The sequence below is a fragment of the Podarcis melisellensis genome (assembly GCF_964234715.1).
Source record: "Podarcis melisellensis genome assembly, chromosome: 8".
In the NCBI taxonomy this organism is placed as follows: domain Eukaryota; kingdom Metazoa; phylum Chordata; class Lepidosauria; order Squamata; family Lacertidae; genus Podarcis; species Podarcis melisellensis.
Genome location: NC_138540.1, coordinates 81,575,242 through 81,597,387, shown reverse-complemented (window position 1 = coordinate 81,597,387; position 22,146 = coordinate 81,575,242). Strand labels below are relative to the sequence as shown.

The 22,146-nt window shown below is 49.0% G+C and overlaps 1 protein-coding gene across 3 annotated transcripts in view; it reads right to left on the bottom strand.

Moving 5' to 3' along the window:
* NECTIN2 (nectin cell adhesion molecule 2) overlaps positions 1-22,146 on the bottom strand; it is a 93,832-nt gene that overhangs the window by 19,165 nt on the left and 52,521 nt on the right. For 2 of the 3 annotated variants that reach the window (XM_081922193.1, XM_081922195.1), the window contains exon 5: positions 20,586-20,734. In XM_081922193.1, coding sequence (XP_081778319.1) covers positions 20,586-20,734 — 149 coding nt within the window. Of the gene's footprint in view, positions 1-17,748; positions 19,428-20,585; positions 20,735-22,146 lie in introns of those variants that run through there. The other variant, XM_081922194.1, reaches the window with a different exon arrangement.

Here is a 22,146-nt window from a genome sequence, read left to right as displayed (position 1 = left end):
AGTGAGGGAACCGCCAAAAGGCCCTCGGTACTGATTTCGGTGAACGATGGGGGTGGAGACACTCCCTCAGAGAGCAGGGCTGAGGGTTTCAAGGAACCACGAGGAACCTGGCCTGGGGTCCCCTAAAATGTGTCCAATCGATGAAGGGCAGGTGGAGAGGAGCCTTGCCCTGGCTCTGCCCAGCCAGTCCAGAGATGGTCCGTCTTCTGTTGTTGGCAGAACAGGAGGCCTGCAAGTCGTATATCCACAGTAACTTGGAATATGAACAGCAGTAGAAAATTGGTAGCATTTGAAATAGAAGAATATTTGAAATTAGAAGAATTCTGATTTATTAGAATGCAGTATATAAATGGGATTGGATGGGATTAGGAACAGCAGGAAAAGGCAGGAAGATAAAGAGAAATGTCGAAGAAATTTGGAATCTGGAATTCGTATGTAAAGATTAAGTTTAATGCGGGGAAACTGACTTGAAAAAATAAATTTAAAAAATGGTATGTCCACAGTAAGTGGCCACAAGTGAAACTATCACCTGCCCTGACCAATGTGTAAGTGCGAAATTTTGGTGAACAACTGTGCAGTCATCTTTTTAACCCTTTCTCCTCATCATCACTCATCGTTTTTCAGAGAGCGCCCCGGCCCCGCCTATTTGACTGGCATCGCAAGGCACTATTAAAAGAGGAAGAACTGTGTTGGTTGCGCAAGCTGTCGCTCTTGAGGTAGGCATGGCATGCTATTTCACCATTGTTTTCTGCCGGGCGATTCCCCTCGGTGTCCCAGTCTGAAAAATGGGTCTGTGTCGCGGTGCTCGGTCAGCACAAAACCCTGGGACACTGGGCGTACCCAAGTCATGCTGAGCACCTGTCAGGTATAATTCTGATGTCTGTGGGAAACCTGCTAGCAGAACAACTCATCCCACCCTGCCGTTTCCAGTAACTGCTTCCAGCTGTGGAGGCAGAGCATGGCTAGCAGCCACTGATGGCCTTATCCTGCACAAATTTGTCCAGGCATCCTTTAAAGCTACCCAAGTTGGTGGTCATCACCGCTTCCGGTGGCAGAGAGTTCCCTTCTTACTTGCCTTTTCTCTAAACCAAAAAGTCCCTTTCCTCATACAGGAGTTGCTCTATAGCAGGGTTTCCCAAACTTGGGTCTCCCGCTGTTCTCGGACTACAATTCCCATCATCCATGGCCACTGGTCCTGCTAGATAGGGATGATGGGAGTTGTAGTCCAAAAACAGCTAGAGAGCCAAAGTTTGGGAAACACTGCTCTATGATATTCAGAGGCAAAATAAATACAGTGGTACCTCGGGTTACAAACACCTCAGGTTACAAACACTTCGGGTTACAGACTCTGCTAACCCAGAAGTAGTACCTCAGGTTAAGAACTTTACCTCAGGATGAGAACAGAAATCGCGCGCCGGCGGCAGTGGGAGGCACCATTAGCTGAAGTGGTACTTCAGGTTAAGAATGGTTTCAGGTTAAGAACGGTCCTCTGGAACGAATTAAGTTCGTAACCACTGTACTTAAAACTGATAATTTGTCAGCTACTCTGAGAATCTTTGGTGCGGTGGAAGGGTTGCAGAACGAGATAAAGACCTCCAGATCTTCCTAGCGATTCAATTAGCTGTCTCTGTTTGTGGACACCAGCTGGGCACGGATGCCAACCATTTTCACCACCCCGGGAGTGAGCCGCGAGGTTCAGGACGAAGTTTTGGGCAGCCAGTTCTTTCCAGGACAGATCCTGGGTAAGCTGAGTTCAGAAAAGTCTTGCGTCGGAGCCGAAAGCAGGCGAGAAGGCCCTAGTTTTACCAGCCAAGCAGGTCCCGCTGGGGAGGATCATCCCCCTTATCAGATATTGATATATACAAACAGAGGAAACAGATGCTGAAACTGTTCCAAAGGCACAGTCAGAGGGACCTGTCTGGGGAGCTTGCTCATTATGTGATGATGCAGGGCAGAGGCAAGAGAAAGGATGAGTGAGTCAGGGCTGAGCTGTGATTTTGAAATGGTCACCCAGGAGGGGGCAGGGAGGGTAGCCTGCATGAGAGTGAAACTTAGCCATTCAAGGAAGGAGAGTGGTTTTGAGAGAAGAGATGTGGGAGGGAGAACGCAGGCGATTTTTCTTTCTAGCTGAGCACGGGAGGTTTCGAATTCCAGAGGGATGACGGCACATCTGAGCCACTCGGTTCCCGCTCGTGCCCCCCCCCCACCACACCGCCCACAAAGACCCGGGCATCAGCCCACACCTCACAAAAGACTGCTGGAAGAGTCACCCTCCCGCTCTCGCTCTCTCCCTGCCCCCACTTTCTCCCAGGCTCTCAAGAGCTGGGAACAAAAGTTTTATCTTATCTCTGTTCCACACGCCCCCATGCAAAGTCCAGTTTCGCTCTCAGCCGCCCCCGCTCACTGCAGAGAAAGCCTAGTGCCATGTGCCTATCCCGACTGAAGGCCAGTTTAGCCTCAGTGACCGGTGCCCTAGGGCAGCCACGTCCAAGCGGTAGATCATGATCTACTGGTAGATCACTGGACGTCTGTGGTAGATCACTAATAGGTAAAGGTAAAGGGACCCCTGATCATTAGGTCCAGTCGTGGCCGACTCTGGGGTTGCGGCACTCATCTCGCTTTATTGGCTAAGGGAGCCGGCGTACAGCTTCTGGGTCATGTGGCCAGCATGACTAAGCTGCTTCTGGTGAACCAGAGCAGCGCACGGAAACGCCGTTTATCTTTCCGCCAGAGCAGTACCTATTTATCTACTTGCACTTTGACGGGCTTTCGAACTGCTAGGTTGGCAGGAGCAGGGACGCAGCAACGGGAGCTCACCCCATTGTGGGAATTCGAACCGCCGACCCACCCACACCTGCTTGGTAGATCACTAGCTCCCCCAAAAAAGCTCAACAACTTTGACCTGAAGCCCCCCAAAACACGGCTTTCCTCCTCCCTAAAACAAGCTCAACAACTTTGACCCAACCCGCAAAAAGGGGGTAGATCACTGCCAGTTTTTAACTCTGTGAGTAGATCGCTGTCTCTTGGGAGTTGGCCACCCCTACCTTAGGGGAAGCCCACAGAGACCTGGCACCAGGAATTGCAGGCGCGAGTCCGTTCCACCATGGTTAATTAAATTGCAGGGTGGATAAGCACCACCTTTTTGAATCTACATGCCAGTTTTCTTTTGGTTTGCCTGCCCCCGCCCCCCCAGTAGGATCCCTGTGTCGTTGGCAGCTGCCCAAGCGGAAATTCAACAGGGAAGGTTTTTGCAGCCCCACAGGGGTAGCACTGCAGGAGAGTGCCCCCACACCATAGATTTCCAGCGGTTGAGGGGCTGTTAAGGCCACCTGCCCAGCGCATGGCATTGCTCTTAGTGGTAGCCTTTTCAGAAAAAAAGCACAGGGGCCACGGGGAAGGGATGTGTTAGAGATCTCCCAGTGCAGATGGTGTCAAGAAAGGAGGAGAAGGTAGAGCAGTGGTTCTCAAAGGGTGCAGCATATCATGCTGTGGTGGGCCAGAGAGGATGGCAAGTGTGGCGGGGAGATTCAAGGACAATCAAGGGAATGGTTCTGCGAGTGATTCTTGTTCTTACGCAGCTGCTTTGTTTTATACTTTCAGCAAGCCCCATGGTCATATTATGACGTAGTTGGGCTCTATGTTACAATTCAAGCACTGTAATCATAGAATTGTAGAGTTGGAAGGCACCACAAGGAACTGGAATCTTTCAACCAACACAGGTCTTGAACCCACAACCCTGGGATTAAATGCCTCGTGCTCAACCAGCTGAGCTATCCAGCTTGTGGGGAGGGGAAATAAACTTGGCTAGATGCCACAAAGTAAGTGGTAACGCCTGTGATAGGAATTTTGAGGTCTTAGATATATGTTAAATGTTCATAAGTGTACCAACCAAGCACGTACATAGATCCGCACAGGAAGACCGACCTGGAACCATTTTGATTCCCAAACTGTCCCAAACTGACCAAATGTTTTCTCTGCAAGGTCAAAGGAAAATGGAAAAGCCTCCCCATTGTCTTTTCCTTCACAAATCCTGTCTTAAGGGCACATTTAAGATATGAATAGGGTGTGAGCCTGTGACCTGGCCCAGGAACTAAGTATTTATCATTACAAAAGACTGGCCAGGCTCCCCAGGCAATCCAATCAAGTAACCTGCCAGACAGGAGATAAACAACAACAGGAGAAAAACAACAGTCAAATTTCTGCTTTAAGACTGCCTTTTCTGTGATGTAGGTATGATGTATCTGAGGGGTGGCCTTGATCTACAGGGTGGCAATTTCAATAGTCTTTATAAGGCCTTGCAGGCCATTGTTCTGGGTCTCCCTCCTCCTCTCCTGCGGGTGAGGAGAGCACCCTGTTGCAACAGATCAATAAAGATCAAGCTTACTAGCTGCTTTGCTTCTCAATATTCTCTGGTTGGCCTCTGTTATTTTCTCCTACCAATAGGGAACCTATATAAGGTCTCTATATGGGCTCTTGGATACCCCATAAGGGAAAAGGGCAGATTTTTATTTATAACACGCCTTAACCATATGTGTGTTGTACGGGTCACTTGTACCTCTTCCATTTTATCAAGGGGAGAGCTAACCTTCACACTTTTCTTTTTGTTTTCCAATGCATTCCTTACCAATAAAATTTGGGGGGGGGGGGGGAGTGGAGTGAGCAAATTTTCATTCCGAAAGTGTGGCCCAGAGGAAAAAGGTTTAAGAACCCCTCAGCTAGAGCCTAAGACGAGCGTTGCAGGATCAGGCCAACGGCCCATCTGGTGCAGAATCCTGTTCTTCCAGCGGCTAGCCAGCCAAATATCCGTGGGAAGCACACAAGAGGGCCTGGGCGTAAAAGCAACTCTCCACTGCTGTGGTTTCCAGAAACTGGTATTCAGAAGCAAACTGAGTCCGACCACCACAGAGCGCAGCAATAGTGGTTAGCAGCCACTGACAGCCTTAACCCTCCTGAATTTGTCCAAGACCCTTTTAAAGGCCTCAAGAGTTGACCATCACTGCCACCTGGGGAAGCAAACTCCACCGCTGCTCTATGTAAACAGCCCCGCTGGCCTGCCTCTGTTTTCCCAGCTCTCCTTATTATGTTTTTGCAAGCTCGTTTCCACTGGTGTAAACCAAAAAGAAGAAAAGAAAAAGAGAAAGGGGAAAGGCAAGAACCCAACCCCAACAGAGGAGCTACCAGCTGGGCTGAGCTGTTGTTTGGGTCACCGGCCGCGCCCTTTCTGGGTACGCTTTGCTCTTTAAATAAAATCCCTCTCAGCTGCATTTCCTTAACAGGAAGGGCTCCCTGAGTATCAACCCCACCCTTGGGAATCTCTCCGCTGGTGTTTACATGAAACTAGATAAAAGAGGAGACTTAGCCGCACTTTCAGTCTCAGAGGAGGGAGTTCATCTTACTTCCCCAGAGTCGGTGCCCGCATCCCTAGCAGGTTGGCTGAAGGGCGCCGGAGTAGCATAATAGCTCAAGGGGAACCTGAATTTGGAGAGCCACCTGAATTTGGAGAGCCGGGAAGGCGAGGTTTAAAAGCCATTTCCTGGCCTCAGGAAAGGCGCTTTAGAAAGCCTCCGGCTGCTCATTTGCAATATGGTAATACGTACCGCCCTGCCCCATAAGCTACTGTAAGGAGGACTGAGACAATATATATGCATACCATTTCTCTCATTATCATGATTATCCCTGCATTCCTCCTCCTCCTTGACTGAAGTCCTGGTCCTGTAATAGCTGTGCCACAAGCCAGGAGCGGGGCAGAGGTAAGAATAATAGAATCAGAGAATTGTGGAGTTGGAAGGGACCCCGAGGGTCATCTAGTCCAACCCCCTGCGATGCAGGAATATGCCACTGTCCCATGCGGGGATCAAACCTGCAACCTTGGCATTATCAGCATCATGCCCTAAGCAACGGAGCTATCCTGTGTTTTCTCCATCGGATGCCTGCAGGAAACCTGGAAACAGGACCCGGGCACAAGAGGGCTCTCCTCTCCTCCTGCTTCCAGCCTCTGGTACAGTGGTACCTCGGGTTAAGTACTTAATTCATTCTGGAGGTCCGTTCTTAACCTGAAGCACCACTTTAGCTAATGGGGCCTCCTGCTGCCGCAGCGCCTTCGGAGCACAATTTCTGTTCTTATCCTGAAGCAAAGTTCTTAACCTGAAGCACTATTTCTGGGTTAGCAGAGTGTGTAACATGAAGTGTATGTAACCCAAGGTACCACTGTACTCAGAAATATATCTATGCAGAGCAGGAGACGACACTGACATCACACATAGCAGGATTTATCGATGGAACAAGCTGCAAAGGATCTTGATCTGAAGCCAAGGCATCCATGGAAACTTTTCCGCGAAATATGTAACCTGCGGCCTTCTGGATGTTGCCGCAGATAAGGTTTCCATCACCCTAAACCTTCAGCCATGCTGGCTGTGGGTGACGGGAGCAGACAGCCAACAACATCTCAAGGATCAGCTACCCTGGTGTGGAATAGAAGGGTATGCTGACTGGCCAGAAAATAATAACTGCCTAGGCCACAGCAGTGTTCAGAAAACGGGCGGAGCTTTTTATAACAAGGAGATAAAGCATTGGCACTGCTTATGGCTTCATGCGGGGACGCGGGTAGCGCTGTGGGTTAAACCACAGAGCCTAGGACTTGCTGATTGGAAGGTCGGCGGTTTGAATCCCCGCGACGGGGTGAGCTCCCGTTGCTCGGTCCCTGCTCCTGCCAACCTAGCAGTTCGAAAGCACATCAAAGTGCAAGTAGATAAATAGGTACTGCTCTGGAGGGAAGGTCAATGGCATTTCCGTGCGCTACTCTGGTTCGCCAGAAGCGGCTTAATCATGCTGGCCACATGACCCGGAAGCTGTACGCCGGCTCCCTCGGCCAGTAAAGCAAGATGAGCACTGCAACCCCAGAGTCGGCCACGAGTGGACCTAATGGTCAAGGGTCCCTTTACCTTTACCTTATGGCTTCATGCACAGTTGCCATCAAAGGCACAACAGCAGCGGCTGCTGCGAAAGTTGGCAATGCTAGGTCTTCATCTTGCCTCCTCTGCTGGCGACTTTTCTCAGTATAGTGGTACCTCGGGTTAAGTACTTAATTCGTTCTGGAGGTCTGTTCTTAACCTGAAACTGTTCTTGACCTGAGGTACCACTTTAGCTAATGGGGCCTCCTGCTGCTGCCCCGCCGCCACTGCACGATTTCTGTTCTCATCCTGAAGCAAAGTTCTTAACCCGAGGGACTATTTCTGGGTTAGCAGAGTCTATAACCTGAAATGTCTGTAACCTAAAGTGTCTGTAACCTGAGGTACCACTGTACTGCTGTTCCCAGCCAGGAGGGAACAAAGGTTGGGAACAGAAACTCTGCCAACACTGGGAGACCCCCAACCCAAAGGAACCTAACCTATCCTCCAGCTGAGTTTTATTGCAATGGGAGAAGCAGCAATTATGTCGCTGATCATCTGTGACTGCTAGCTCTGCTGGCTGGGTATTGATGGGAGCGCAGCAGCACCCAGAGAGCCACTGGATTTTCAACCCCTGTTTTAGAGACTGTGGAAAAAGGCTACCACCAACTATACAGTGGTGCCCCGCAAGACGAACGCCTCACAAGACGGAAAACCCGCTAGACGAAAGGGTTTTCCATTTTGGAGGCGCTTCGCAAAACGAATTTCCCTATGGGGTTGCTTCGCAAGACGAAAAAATCTTGCGAGTCCCCGCGGTTCCCCCCGCTTTCCCCCCCTTTCCCTAAGCCGCTAAGCCGCTTAACAGCTGATCGCTAGAAGCCGCTAGACCGCTGTAGCGCTAATCCGCTAAGCTGTCAATGGGCTTGCTTCGCAAGATGAAAAAACCGCTAGACGAAGAGAATCGCGGAACGGATTCTTTTCGTCTTGCGAGGCACCACTGTAACACCATTATTATTATTTAAACACTAGTCCCAGAACCTATTTTAGATTCCGATGCACGGCCCCCTCAGGCCTGACTTGTGCAGCAATAAAACCGAAAGCACATTTGCAAAGCTAAGCAGGGTCTGGTTTCAAATTGGATGGGGGACTGTGTGTTCCTGCATTGCAGGCGGCTGGCACTCATGACCCCTTCCAACTTTACAATTCTATGATAGGCCTAACCACGTTTTTTAAAAATCTTAACAGCCTGCTTCATGGGAGTGTCTCTGAGCATGTGCAGAGAGCCTTTTTACCAAGTAACCACCTGCTAGGTTCTGGGCTTCTAGGTAGCTCTCATTCTTACAGATGAAATACTGGTTCCAGTACGTTTCATTTCGTAACCAAAGCCCGGCCACCATCTCCTCTTGTGTCAACTGAGCCCTTTGTTTGTACATTCTTCTCAGGTCAAGGAAGTAAAACTTTAACTTCAAGCTGTCCTTTCTGCCACTTGTACAAATGTTCTGTCACTTATCTCTCCATGCCAGAAAACATCCAAGGCAGTTGAATGTTGTAATATTCAGAAGAGACAAAGTATTTTTTTTCACACTGTGCATAGTTGGGCTGTGGAACTCACTCCCACAAGAGGTAGCACTGCCTGGTAACATGGGTGTTTTTTTTTTAAAAAAAGGGTTTGTCAAATCTGTGGGGGCTAAAGGCTCTCAATAGCTACCACCAAAGTTTATAGTGTCACCGACTGGAATTAATGGCAGGGGAGCTGGCCCTGTTTGCTTCTTTTAACATGAAGGTGAAATCTGCACCCGGCTGTGGGGTATTCAGTCCACAAAAGGACAAGCAGCCCAGACATACAACGGGTCAGTTTCAGTTCCCTGTGTGGAATTTTTCCTACAATATCTGATAAGTTGCCAGGTTCTGTGACTGCACAAGGTTAATTATACCCTGCTATCTTGAGGCGTCTATTAATATCCCAAAACACAGCTATAAGGAAAACTGCCTGATTTCTCGTAAGAGGGCTGAGCGGTAACAGCGAATCGGAGCTGTACAAAGTTAGGCACGCCCTCAAATTCCAATGGGTCTACTCAGAACATTGGATACAATGCCCTGCGCCTCTGAATGTTTTTAAACTTCCCATAGATGGTAGATCTAGGTAGTTGAGATTCCTGCATTGCAGGGGGTTTCCCTTCCAGCTCTATGATTCTATAATAGATCTATTTGGATCTACTGACATCAGGCAGCCGCCATCACTGTACTCTTTTTGACACCTGTTTAAAACATGCATTATTTGCTTAGGTAAGCTCATCCAAACATGTAGAAGTTACCTGTGTGTTATTTCTTTTTCAGATGCTGTTGATTTTAGTCATCTTTTGAAAAGTTGCAGCTACCTGTTTTAAATCAACAGGTACCTGTTTTATTTCATATTTTTGTAAACCACTTTGCTGTTTCCTTTCCTTTTTTTCCCTTGGAAAGAAAATATTAAACTGGTTTTGTGAATAGGCTTAGAGGTTTTCCTAGAAACAATTTACGTATACATTTTGTTAAATAAATAAAAATAAGTAGTTCCCGGGAAGCAGGGTTGGGCAGAGAGAAAACAGAGCATTTCATTAATTTCGATTCAGGTAATATCAGGACAGAGGTTTTACTGGCATATACTTTTCCAGGTACATCTATTAGTGCAAATTAAACAACTTTAACTGACACTTCCACCTGCATTTTAGGAACTGTAATCTAGCAAATGTGCGGCAAATTCTTCATTGAAGGCAGAGGCTGTGGAACTGAGGTCCACTCACTCTTTTGTTTTGGATTATTATTTATATTGGTTTTTATACTTTCGAGGCAAAAAATCCACACAAAGCGGCTTACAATATAGCTAAAGCTAGTCTGATTACAAATTTAAACGCAGCTAAAATTTGATTTTTAACAAAACAAACCCAAACAATCCCACGAGCCTCTTTCAGCTCAATGATTAAGGGTTTGGGTAAACTAACGGACATGTTAGACAAGTTTAGGAGAGGTGGAATCCTGATTTACAACTGGGCTCCAACTCCCACCAGCCCCAGCCAGTGTGACCAATGGCCAACGCTGATGGGAATTGGAGTCACTGTCTAGATCAGGCACAGGGGGACCATTGGCCATCCAGTTCTCAAACTACAAGTGGCCAATTGGCCAAAGATGCTGTTCAGCAACATCTGGAGGGCCAAAGGATCCCCCCACATGGTTTGGACTCTAAAGGACCATGGGCAACTCATAGTACTGCACGGTGACTGTTTTATCTGCAGCTGCCGATTTGCATAGATCAGCCTTCGCCAAGCTGGTGCCCTCCATACCATTTGGACAACAACTCCAGTGGGAGTGCTGGTCCAAAACAAGTAAAGAGATACGTGCCCTAAGCTGGAGGCTTTCAGAACGTGGTCGAAGGAAACTCCAGCATCCTATGGAAGTTTATCAACAGTTTACCCGCGATCCTAAAAAAACGTCCCAGGATCTTCCTTTGAAATGCAGATCTGGAGGAGAGCAATGGGTATAATCTAGAGCAGTGGTTTCCAATTAGTGGTCCACGGACCTCAGAAGGTCCACGTAACTCACCCGGGGGTCCGTGGCTCCATTCACATAACAAAAACTACCATAGATATATAAAAATCTTCAAAAGTAGTGGGCCCATGCCTTGGCTTTTGAAACCAGAGGGTCTGCGGTACTTAGCTAATTGGAAACCAGTGACCTCTAGAGCATTTCTCAAGTTCAACATGGAGTGATGGTTAGGTCTCATAGGACCAGCTATCACCCTCGATATCAACTCAGCCATAGACATCTGAAGTTTTAAATGTATGATGTGTTTTTGTATATTTTGTTGGAAGCTGCTCAGAGTGGCTGGGGCAACCCAGTCAGATGGGCCCAAAAAATAAATTATTAGTACAGTGGTACCTCGGGTTAAGAACTTAATTCGTTCTGGAGGTCCGTTCTTAACCTGAAACTGTTCTTAACCTGAAGCACCACTTTAGCTAATGGGGCCTCCTGCTGCCACTGTGCCGCCAGAGCACGCTTTCTGTTCTCATCCTGAAGCAAAGTTCGTAACCTGAGGTACTATTTCTGGGTTAGTGGAGTCTGTAACCTGAAGCGTCTGTAACCTGAAGCATCTGTAACCCAAGGTACCAGCATACTGTATTCCCAAAATCCTTCTCATCATCTAGAGCAGTGCTTCCTAAATTTGGGTCTCCACCTTTTTTTTAAAGACTACAATTCCCATCATCCCTGACCACTGGTGCTGCTAGCAGGGATGATGGGAGTTGTAGTCCAGAAACAGCTGGAGACCCAAGTTTGGGAAATCCTGATCTAGAGGTACCTCACCAGCAGGGCAAGGAAGTCTGAAAGCCGGCGCCTGATACGGCTTAAACCTCTCAAATTCATAAACAGGGCCTTGCTGACAGCACACACCCGTTCCAAGACTCAAATTACACTACTCCTTTCATTTTTTAAAGGTCTTTGGGGGTTTCGTGTGCCCAGCAGGGGCCACACCCCAAAGCAGCCAGGGATCAGGAGCCGTCTCCAAGTGGCCTTCCTTTGACCTTTCTCCACAGAGTCCGACACTTGAGCACTTTTTATTGCCTAAGCAAAAACAGCTGCCGCCTCCTTCTTTCCCAGGCTGCAGCCCGGGTGGCGAAGAACCGGGAGAATCCGTCACGGGCTTCGGCGGCAGGCCCTGTCGGCGTGGAAGGACTTAGCCCAATATTCACGCTAGGCTTTAAGTGGATCAGGCCCCATGGCGATCCGAAAGTGGGTTGGAGCAACCAGTGGGCGAGAGATGAAAGCTGAAACTTAGAGCAGGGCCTTGCCAGTGGGCAAGAGATTAAAACATAATCTGGAGAAGACTTCAGCCACACTTTTGGCAGCTACCTCAGCACTGCTACCGACACTTGGGAAACATGAATACGTTCTGTTTGCTAACATTCAAGCTGCATTTCGCAGCTTGCTTTGAAACAGCTGTTTGAGGGTGGTTCTGAACAAGTGCAAATTAATAATATTATCACTGCATGTGGAGTAACTGCTAGGGACCCCCTTTCCCACGCAATGTGGGCTAACCAAAAAGATTACACGGCAGAGAACCTATAGTTCTCTTCAGACAATGTGGCCACCGTTTAGGGGTAATGGGAGTTGGGAATCCACCAACCTCTGGAGGGCCAGAGGTTGCCCACCCCTAAACTAGCACCTCCCATTCGAACCCCAACATTTCATTTCTATCGCACATTAAGCATTTCCCCCTAAGTGCTTCAACGAGCCTTTATGGTGGCTCCAGCAATGTGTTACAGACAAGGCCAAGAAGACAGTTTGCGCCTTTGCAAAAGCCTGTGAACGTGTGGCGAAACTCATCTGTTTGAAACCAAGGGCTCATAGCTCGCGCTCATAACCACCGTGCAAGCCGCTTGCAGATGAAGCGCTGGGCTTGCAGGTGAGCGAAAATGAGGCCGATGGCAGGTGTCCAACAGCCAGGCTCCGCTGAAGGGTGAAATAAAGATTTACGTATAGGAAAGTGACAGGGAAGCGAAATTTCAGGAACCTTCCCCAGCCTCTCCTTTTTCTAAGTGTCAGGGCTCTCCCTGGTTGTGTGTCAATCATACACATCCTGGTGTTACAGGATTGGCAGAACCACACCAGGGGTGGGGAATCCTAGGCAACTGAGTCAAATGCGGCCTTCTAGTCTCCTCTATGTGGCCCTCAAGATTCTCCCCAGGAAACATCCCTCCCTGTCTGTGATTCACACCCCCCTTGAGTGTTTCTGCTTGGCAAACAGATTTTTAAAAAGCTAAATCACTGACGTCCCTCACAAATACAGTGGTACCTCGGGTTAAGTACTTAATTTGTTCCGGAGGTACGTACTTAACCTGAAACTGTTCTTAACCTGAAGCAATACTTTAGCTAATGGGGCCTCCTGTTGCCGCCGCGCCAACAGAGCATGATTTCTGTTCTCATCCTGAAGCAAAGTTCTTAACCTGAAGCACTATTTCTGGGTTAGCGGAGTCTGTAACCTGAAGCGTATGTAACCTGAAGCGTATGTAACCTGAGGTACCACTGTATCAGACTGAGAACGAAGTATGCTATATGAGCATTTAGGTAAAGTAAGAAAGTTTGCACCTATCGGGATGCATACATTAAAAGCCCAGTGCTTTGATTTCTTTTTTAAATGCAGAGTGGCGAACAGCCCTGCTGCTTTTGAATAAGGTATCCAGAGAAAGATCAGAGCGACAAGTTCAAGGAGGTGGCTTGGAGGGAAATAAAGATGCCAGAATCCTAAGAAGTCCAAGTAGTTGGGCTGTCAAACCTACGAGAAGTTCAGGGGCCCAACTTGCTAAAAGCCACAATTTCCCACTGTGCTATATGTGAGAGACCCTCCCATTGGTTCTGGATAGACAAAAGTACTTCAGTCAGAACACATAATATGAGATTTGCTGCCAGAACATTGAGTTCAACTGCCATCAGCCCCAGACAGCAGGACCCAGTTGCCAGGGATTATGGGAATTGTAGTCCAGCAATATCTAAGTCATAGGTTAGGCCAGTCTTTCCAGCAGATTTTGGACTACAATTCCCATCATCCCCGACCAGTGGTCTTGCTAGGGATGATGGGAGTTGTAGTCCCCAAAAAACAGCTGGAGGCCCAAGTTTGGGAAACACTCGAGGTAGACCAAAATTTGCCAACCTGGTGCCTTCCAGACTTGGTTGGACTTCAAGTCCCATCAGCCCCCTGCCCAGCACCTACTGGCTGGGGGTTGATGGGAGTTGTAGTCCAACAACCAGGTTCATAAAGGCTAGGTTCGACAATGGCCGGGTTTGCCAAACTGAGGCTTATCGAGACTGTGCAGTTCCAGGAGAGCAGCTTCCAACTACTTTATGCTTTTATTTAAGCCAAGGTTCGGCGTGCCATGTCGTGCAAACCAGGCCCGAAATCAGGAAAGACAGGCCTGTCAACACACCACTAGACCTGCCAGATAAACAGGACCTCTGTGGTTCAGAGGCAGAGGACAAGAAGAGGGGTGTTGGTTGCTTTCATGCCTTGCTTGTGAGCTCTGCCTGGGCGCTAAGGCTGGGTGGGGCTTTAAATCCAATTCGGCAAGGCTCTTCCTTTTGAGCTTAAGACCTCCCTTGCCAAGAGGATTAACCGCGGGTGGAGTTGGGGATGTCATGCACCCCTCAGCCCTGCTTGCATCATAGGCGCTGTGAATGTGCACATGGAGAAGGAAGCAGGGTTAAGCACTCACTCCACAAGGCCATGCCTCGTTCCCGTGCTGTTCTTCCACGCTCTATGTAGACAACCACAGGGACGCGGGTGGCGCTGTGGGTTAAACCACAGAGCCTAGGATTTGCCGATCAGAAGGTCAGCGGATCGAATCCCCGCGACGGGGTGAGCTCCCGTTGCTCGGTCCTGCTCCTGCCAACCTAGCAGTTCGAAAGCACGTCAAAGTGCAAGTAGATAAATAGGTACCGCTCTGGCGGGAAGGTAAAGGGCGTTTCCGTGCGCTGCTCTGGTTCGCCAGAAGCGGCTTAGTCATGCTGGCCACATGACCCGGAAGCTGTACGCAGGCTCCCTCGGCCAATAAAGCGAGATGAGCGCCGCAACCCCAGAGTGGGTCATGACTGGACCTAATGGGCAGGGGGGTCCCTTTACCTTTTTAGACAACCACAACAAAATGTTGCAGCAGGGAGCACTCCTGTTAAGGATTTTTGGCTGGTCAGCCATGCCTATTTTCAGGATACTCCATTTTAACACCTTCCTAATCTAACACCCTTATTGAGCTGTCGTTTCAGTGCGTTTCCCTCCCCACATCCATAACATTTTTGTAGTTCTGCAAACCTTGGGATTACCGGAGCCTGCCGCAACTTCTCTCTTTTGCAAAGACCCTGATGCTGTTATTTAAAGGATCCACACTTGGGAGAATGAGTTTCCTCTTGGTAGAGATGTTGCTTGATGCTGCACCTGCGGAACACCCTCCCACCAGATATCAAAGAGAAAAACAACTACCAGACTTTTAGAAGACATCTGAAGGCAGCCTTCTTTAGGGAAGCTTTTAATGTTTAATAGGTTATTGTATTTTAATATTCTGTTGGAAGCCACCGAGAGTGGCTGGGAAAACCCAGCCAGATGGGCGGGGTATAAATAATAAAGTATTAAATTATTTATTTATTAAATTTATTAATTTTGTTGTTATTATTATTATTATTATTATTATTATTATTATTATTATTATTATTATTACAAAAAGAAACCATGCAACCAGTCCAGGAGAAGATTTACTCCTACTTTCATCTGGCTTCCAACTCATTTTCTCCCTGAAATAAGAGTCAAAGCTGTGTTGGTCTTTATTGGCATTTTAGCTTCCACTGAAATATTTAACCTGAGAAAAACACACGTATCCCCCCCCCTTTAAAAAAAAGGAATAAATTACTTCAGTGGCGGTGCTTGTATCAAAATGCTCCTTAAACTGAACTCTCTGTGAGGGGGGGGAAACCCCCCAAGCTGCTTACAAAGATAAAATTTTAGCTCACTTTCCTACAGAACTGGAGAAAAGCATTACATCAATAGGTTGTGTTTTTTTTTAATTCATTGGCACAGCCTCCTGTTCTTCTATTAGCAGCCACAGATGTTTAGCTGGTGAGGCTTTATTCCTGGCATGAGGATAAAGTGACCGAGAAAAATTCACAGCTCATATTTCAATGCATCATGCTGCTGTGGGAAAAACATTGGCAGGGTCTTTTTTCGATTTTTTTTTTTTAAACATAGAAATCCTGCCCCAGAAGTGAATGTTACCATCGCTGTGGCCTGTATTCAAAGCAGTCTTTTCACTGCCTGCACCTGCAGTCACAGATGCCTGTATACAGTGCAAGGCACCGTAAACTGCCCTCTGTTTCTCCAAAACAGCACCTGGGCCATACCTGCTGTTCCTGCTTTGAAGGAAACCCGATCTCCCTCCTGGGGCAGACAGGTGGTCATGGAGACATGCAAAAAAAGGCGACAGATCAGACCGGTTCTAAACAGCAGGCGCCTGCTGCCAAGGAACACTCTCGCCTCATCCAAAACAATGGGGAGGTATTTTGGAGGCTGGTTTTAACAGTGCAATAAGAGCGAGGAGGTGCAAAACCCATACACATTAACCAAACCAAACTATTTTTTTTATTTATCGCACAGTAACGTACCTTTCCTAGCTGAAGGAGCATAAAGGTAAAGGTAAAGTGCTCCCTGCTGCAACATTTTGTTGCGGTTGTCTAAAAAGGTAAAGTCGTGGCCGACTCGGGGGTTATGGCGCTCATCTCGCTTTATTGGCCGAGGGAGCCGGCGTACAACTTTCGTGCCATGTGGCCAGCATGACTAAGCCACTTCTGGCAAACCAGAGCAGCGCACGGAAATGCCGTTTACCTTCCTGCCGGAGCGGTACCTATTTACCTACTTGCACTCTGACGTGCTTTCGAACTGCTAGGTTGGCAGGAGCAGGGACCGAGCAACGGGAGCTCACCCCATCACGAGGATTCGAACCGCCGACCTCCTGATCGGCAAGCTCTAGGCTTTGTGGTTTAACCCACAGAGCCAGCTGTTTACAAAAGAGCAACAAGCAGAGCTACTGATGCACTTCTCTTTTCTCCTCAGAGCCGTGAGGCCTAGGCAGTGAGATTTTTTGACCCAATTCAGAGAGGAAGAGGGGGAAAGTGTTGATTAATGGGAGGCCGAAATAGGCCACCAATTCCGGCAACTTTGCCAACCATATTGACATTCAACGTTATTAAGGAGTATTATTATTGATAATAACAACAGGCAGGCAGACACACACACCGCCAGGACCTATTCCAGTCATACTGTGCCATCCCTTAGGGCCAACAGACAGCATTCTGCCCTGTGATAAAGAAGAGGGGCTGGCAGACAGGGTTATTTGGTGGGAGAACTCAGAAACTGGAAACCGTCTTGGTGAAATGGCAATATATAAATCCAGCAAATAGGAAAACATATATATATTCATCTGCAGGAACCATTTAGAGCAGGGACACCCCTCCCTCCAACCTAGACTACAACTCCTATCATTCCTGACCAAAGGCCATGCTCACTAGGGATGATGGGAGTTGGAGTCCGACAGCATCCAGAGAGGCTAGGGACCTGAACCACTATTTATGGCTGTATTTGGGAAGTTGCTCACAATATGACAAGCAATTAGTGCCTCCCACTCTGCTCTTCCTTTGAAAATACAGTGGTACCTCAGGTTAAGTACTTAATTCGTTCCAGAGGTCGGTTCTTAACCTGAAACTGTTCTTAACCTGAAGCACCACTTTAGCTAATGGGGCCTCCTGCTGCCGCCGCACCGCCAGAGCTCGATTTCTGTTCTCATCCTGAAGCAAAGTTCTTAACCTGAAGCACTATTTCTGGGTTAGCGAAGTGTGTAACCTGAAGCGAATGTAACCTGAGGTACCACTGTATATCAGGAAGTACCTTTTGCCTCTGTAGCAACGGTTTTTTTAAAAAAATCGCAATAAGCACTTCACAATAAGGAAGAATCTACAATTTTGATGCCCCTCCAGGACTGGGGTAGGGAAGGCCAACATTGCTCTTTCTTCTGTGGATCAAATTTGGCTACAGAAACTTTCTTTCCCCAATGAGCACTTACTCTCCTACTCAGAGGAGACGGCCCAGTCACTCAACTGGAGCCTCTAGGACATTCCGCTTGCAATTAATTTTATACCAAGCAAGGTGGCTTTAAATATTCATGCGGCCGCGAGAAGGCGAGGCATTTGGTGTCACCGTGGCAAGGATCCCTTCTGCTTCAGCAACTTAAGGGGTTCCTCGCTGCCATCAACCCCCCCATGTCAGATAAACCCCAAAACAGGAAGGCAAGGAGAGTTCGCTTTTGATACATCTTTTAATTACACTCAAATGCGGAGACAGAGCCCACCGGGGACACACAAAAAAAACCAAACCAAAAGTACGAAAATAACTCTGTGCCTTTTTCACAAAGGCGGGGGGTATTTACAGACATTTGTGGGTATGAAGGAGGGGGAAACCTGCTGGTCCTCATTAAGGCACAGCATGGGGTAGTGCAGGAGAGAGGGGAAGAGGGACCCATCTCCTGACCCTCCAAACAATTCCACAGGAACCCCCACCCCACCCCACCGAAAACAACGCACACAATGATGGTGAACGATCCAGGGGAGTTTATTGGGAAGGGACGTGGGGCAGGCCGAACCGGGGGACGGACAGACCCCCGGCAAACAGTCTTTTGGAATAAAGCAAGGCCCGGGGGCTGGCAGTGCAAGTGGTGCTGTGCCCCCTCTCTCCTTCCCCCAACCCTGGCCTTGTTCCCTGATGAAAGAAGGGGGGCGATCCGAAGAGCAGACAGGCCCTGTTTACCTGTTGAGACAGGCAGGGTGGAGGATGTGCAGAGAAGAGACAGCACTTTTAGACAGGAGCCTGGTCTTTTCCTCCCAAGCACCAGGCTGGGGGGTGGGATTCAGCACCAGCCAAGACCACCCGGTTAAGAGCACCAAAAAGAAACCAGAGAGCGCCATTCGGGGGAGAGAGATTAAAGATTGCCAGAACCTGGGGGTGTCACGCAAGGCATGCTGAGCCCAAAGGTCCTTTTTGCCAGCGCCAGGAGAAGTTAGCTGTGTTTCCTTCCCAATCTGCCCCATGCCCAGTTTTTACAGTCAGTTCTGCATCTCCTCTAATACGTACTACAAAAAAAGGAAGAAGTCGAATCCTCTTAAGGCAGCAGCACGCAAAATGTCTCCTGGTGGCCGAAGAAGAGGGAAATTTTCAGGGTAAAGAGTGTCCCGTCCCTGTCTCCCCCCCCCCCTTGTTAAAAAAGAAAGCAAAAATAAGTTTCCCCTTTTCGGCAAACCCCAACTTCATGGGGCTCCGACAAATCTCCCCCTGGGATGTGTCTTGCGGCTGCCTCGCCTCTCAAAGTCAAGGGAGGCTTCGCTGCCCCACCAACAGAGTCTGGCCACGCAGGACCCATAAATTAAAACAAAAACCAGAACTTCATAGAGTCTCTCTTAAGCGTGTCTTTTGCGAAGGCCAAAGTTCTCTTCCCGGTATCTAGGGATGCCGCCGAGGCCGGGCTCACACGTAGACAGCTGTCTTGGATATGATGGAGCCGTCGTGCTGGGACTCCATGTCGTCAAAGTCGTAGCCGTGGTGGGGAGAGCTGAGCCGCAACATGGGGCCCAACTGGTCGTACTGCTCCTCGTCGCCCTCCAGGCGGTGGGAAGGGTAGCCGTAGGGCGGGAGGCGCTCCTGGCATTCATCTTCCTCGTCGTACTCGTCCTCGTCCTCCGGCCCCCTCCCCGGGGCGGCTTTGAGGGGCCGGTCGAGTTCGGTGAAGTCGCGGGCTGGGGGCGGAGCTGTCCCGTTGCCAAAGACCCGGGTCTTGGGGTCGTAAGAGCCTTTGGTGCCCCGGTGGCGGTGGCGACGCACAGCAAAGAAGACTATGGCTCCCAGGAGAGCCAAGGCTAGCATCCCACCCACGATGGACCCGGCCAAAGCTCCAGCGCTGCTGCTCTGCCTCTTCGCCGGCTGGTCTGAGTAAAAAAAGGAAGACGAGGGGTGTCACTCAGAGAAAAGTGCATCACTAGGCTTTGCCAGCGCTGGGGAAGGGGCAGAGCTGCAGGTGGAGCCGTGGAAGAGCGCACGGGCAGGGTCTCGGGGACCCCCAGCCTCCCCTATCCATCTGGAAGGGTCCTCCTGCAAAGGAGCCCCCTTGCTGTCAGAGGAGAATTGGGACATTAGAGGGTCCAGGGAGGGCCTCTTCCATGCAGGCCTGCCCAAGCATGATGCGGCCTAGCATGTCGACTCTGTACCTAAAACACACCCAGCCGGAGGCACAGCCTGTGCCACAACTTACACCCACAATGCGCCCAGCCGATTAGGCCCCATGGCGTTCCTTGCTTTCCCATTTCCACAATGCATTCAGCTTTCGGGACATGCACAGTAAGCCCGCAACTTACACAGGAGTTAACGTTCCGCCGATCGCGCCTAAAGCCAAAATCGCGTGGGCTCAACCCTGGGTGGGATTGCCAAAGTCGTTTTCCCTGGAACCCTGACTCCTCTTTCCATCCTCTGTTTTTTGGCGGAAGGCACACGGTTTAAATGCACGCAAGTTGCGGGCTTGCTGCATTCCCAAGATGTGAACATGTATTGAACCATTTACAATACCAGGAGAAGGACGTCATATGGTGTGGAGGCCCAGATTTGGGACGTCCGGTTCTGTTCAGCTCCACCCAGCATGGCCATGATAGGAGTTGTAGTCCAACAACATCTCAAATTTCAGCAAATCTGGTGTCCCCCTGTCTCTTGCGCTCCACTAAATGTATCTCTGGAGGGAGATTCAGGTTCCCCACCCCGATTTCTCCCTGACATGTTAGTATCATGTATACAAGGATTGGGGGTGGGGGGTGGGAGAACAGAAGCACTCTAAATATCGCATCCTCCATCTCAAACTGAAAATGGTGCAGCCCAGTAATCAAGTTCTAAAGAGTTTCAGCTCTCAGCCCAGAGAAGGAAGCACATATTATATATAAACAGCTGGCCCCCAAAGCAGTTTTGTTTTTTGTTTGGGGTTTTTTTTTTAAAGGAAGCAAGATTCCCCATATGTGCAAAACACCAGGCCACCAGATCCAAGTCTTTTCACCCAAAAGCTCCACACACACATAAGACCATCGACGCCCCACGATTCTCACCTCGGACATAGATGGCTTGGTCTGTCGAAACCTGTCCCACGCGATTGGTGGCCTGGCATCTAAAAGTGGTGTTCACCGAAGCATCCACGTTGCGCACCAAGAGTATGTCGCCCTGGACCTCCACGGTCTTTGGGAGAGGCCCATTGGCCCTGAATGGGAACAAGAGAGAGAGAGAGAGAGAGAGAGAGAGAGAGAGAGAGAGAGAGAGGGACTTAGCTAGGAAACAGAATCTGGGAGACTACAACAGTCCCTTGTAAGAACCCACTACACATGGCGTGTCTTTTGCATTGAAGGATGCAAAACATCTGTGCGTATACAGCAGTATACAAATTTAATAAGTGATAATGATAATAAATGCATTCCGCTGCTGTGTGAGCTTTTCTCCACAAGCCCCGACAATCAGAAACTTTTCTTTTTTAAAAAAGAAAGAAAGAAGAGAATGCTACGAATTTCATACTATACATACCATAGATTCCGGCGTATAAGACGACTTTTTAACCCCGGAAAAGAGGTAAAAAATTTGGGGGTCGTCTTATACGCTGGGTATGGCTGCAGTGGGTGGCGGGCTCCGCTCTGCGCTGGGAGGAAGACACCCAGCGAAGCCGGCTTAGCATCGCTGGGCAGCTTCCTCCCGGCGTGGAGTCCGCCGCCCACTGCCCAGCGAAGCTGCCGAAGCGTATAAGACCCCTCCCCAAAGTGGCAGCACCGTCTTATACGCCCAGTCGCCTAATGCACCGGAATCTACGGTGTTTCTTAACCTTGGGTCTCCGGCTGTCGTTGGACTACAACTCCCATCAACCCTAGCTAGCAGAACCAGTGGTCTAGGATGATGGGAGTTGTAGTCCAACAACAGCTGGACACCCAAGGCAGAGAAACCAGTCTAGGACAGTCTGAATGCATGGTATAGGGAAGGAGAAAAAGGGCCTACCAATGAAACTTAAATAGGAAATCACCCCAGAGAAGATAGATGAGGACCCTGCAGAGCCCCAGATATGACTGGACTACAACTCCCATCAGCCTTGACCAATGGCTGCACTGCCCTGGGGCTGATGGGAGTACAAAAACGTTGATAATACCACAGGCTCCTGATCCCTGCTATACAGTGGTGCCCCGCAAGACGAACGCCTCGCAAGACGGAAAACCCGCTAGACGAAAGGGTTTTCAGTTTTGGAGGCGCTTCGCAAAACGAATTTCCCTATGGGCTTGCTTCTCAAGACGAAAATGTATTGCGAGTTCCTGCAGGTTTTTTCCCCTCCCCCCCCCTTTTCCTAAGCTGCTAAGCCGCTTATCAGCTGAACGCTAAAAGCCGCTCAACCGCTAATAGCGCTAAGCTGTCAATGGGCTTGCTTCGCAAGACGAAAAAACCGCTATACGAAGAGCCTCACGGAACGGATTAATTTTGTCTTGCGAGGCACCACTGTATAGGTTTATATCATTTTATATTAGGACTGCATGTAAGCTGAAGACATTGAGTAGCAACACATGAGCGAATTTTTTCTTGGTGCCACTTTGAGCTTAATTTGGCACTCACTGTTTACAGTATCTTATCAGTACAAAACAG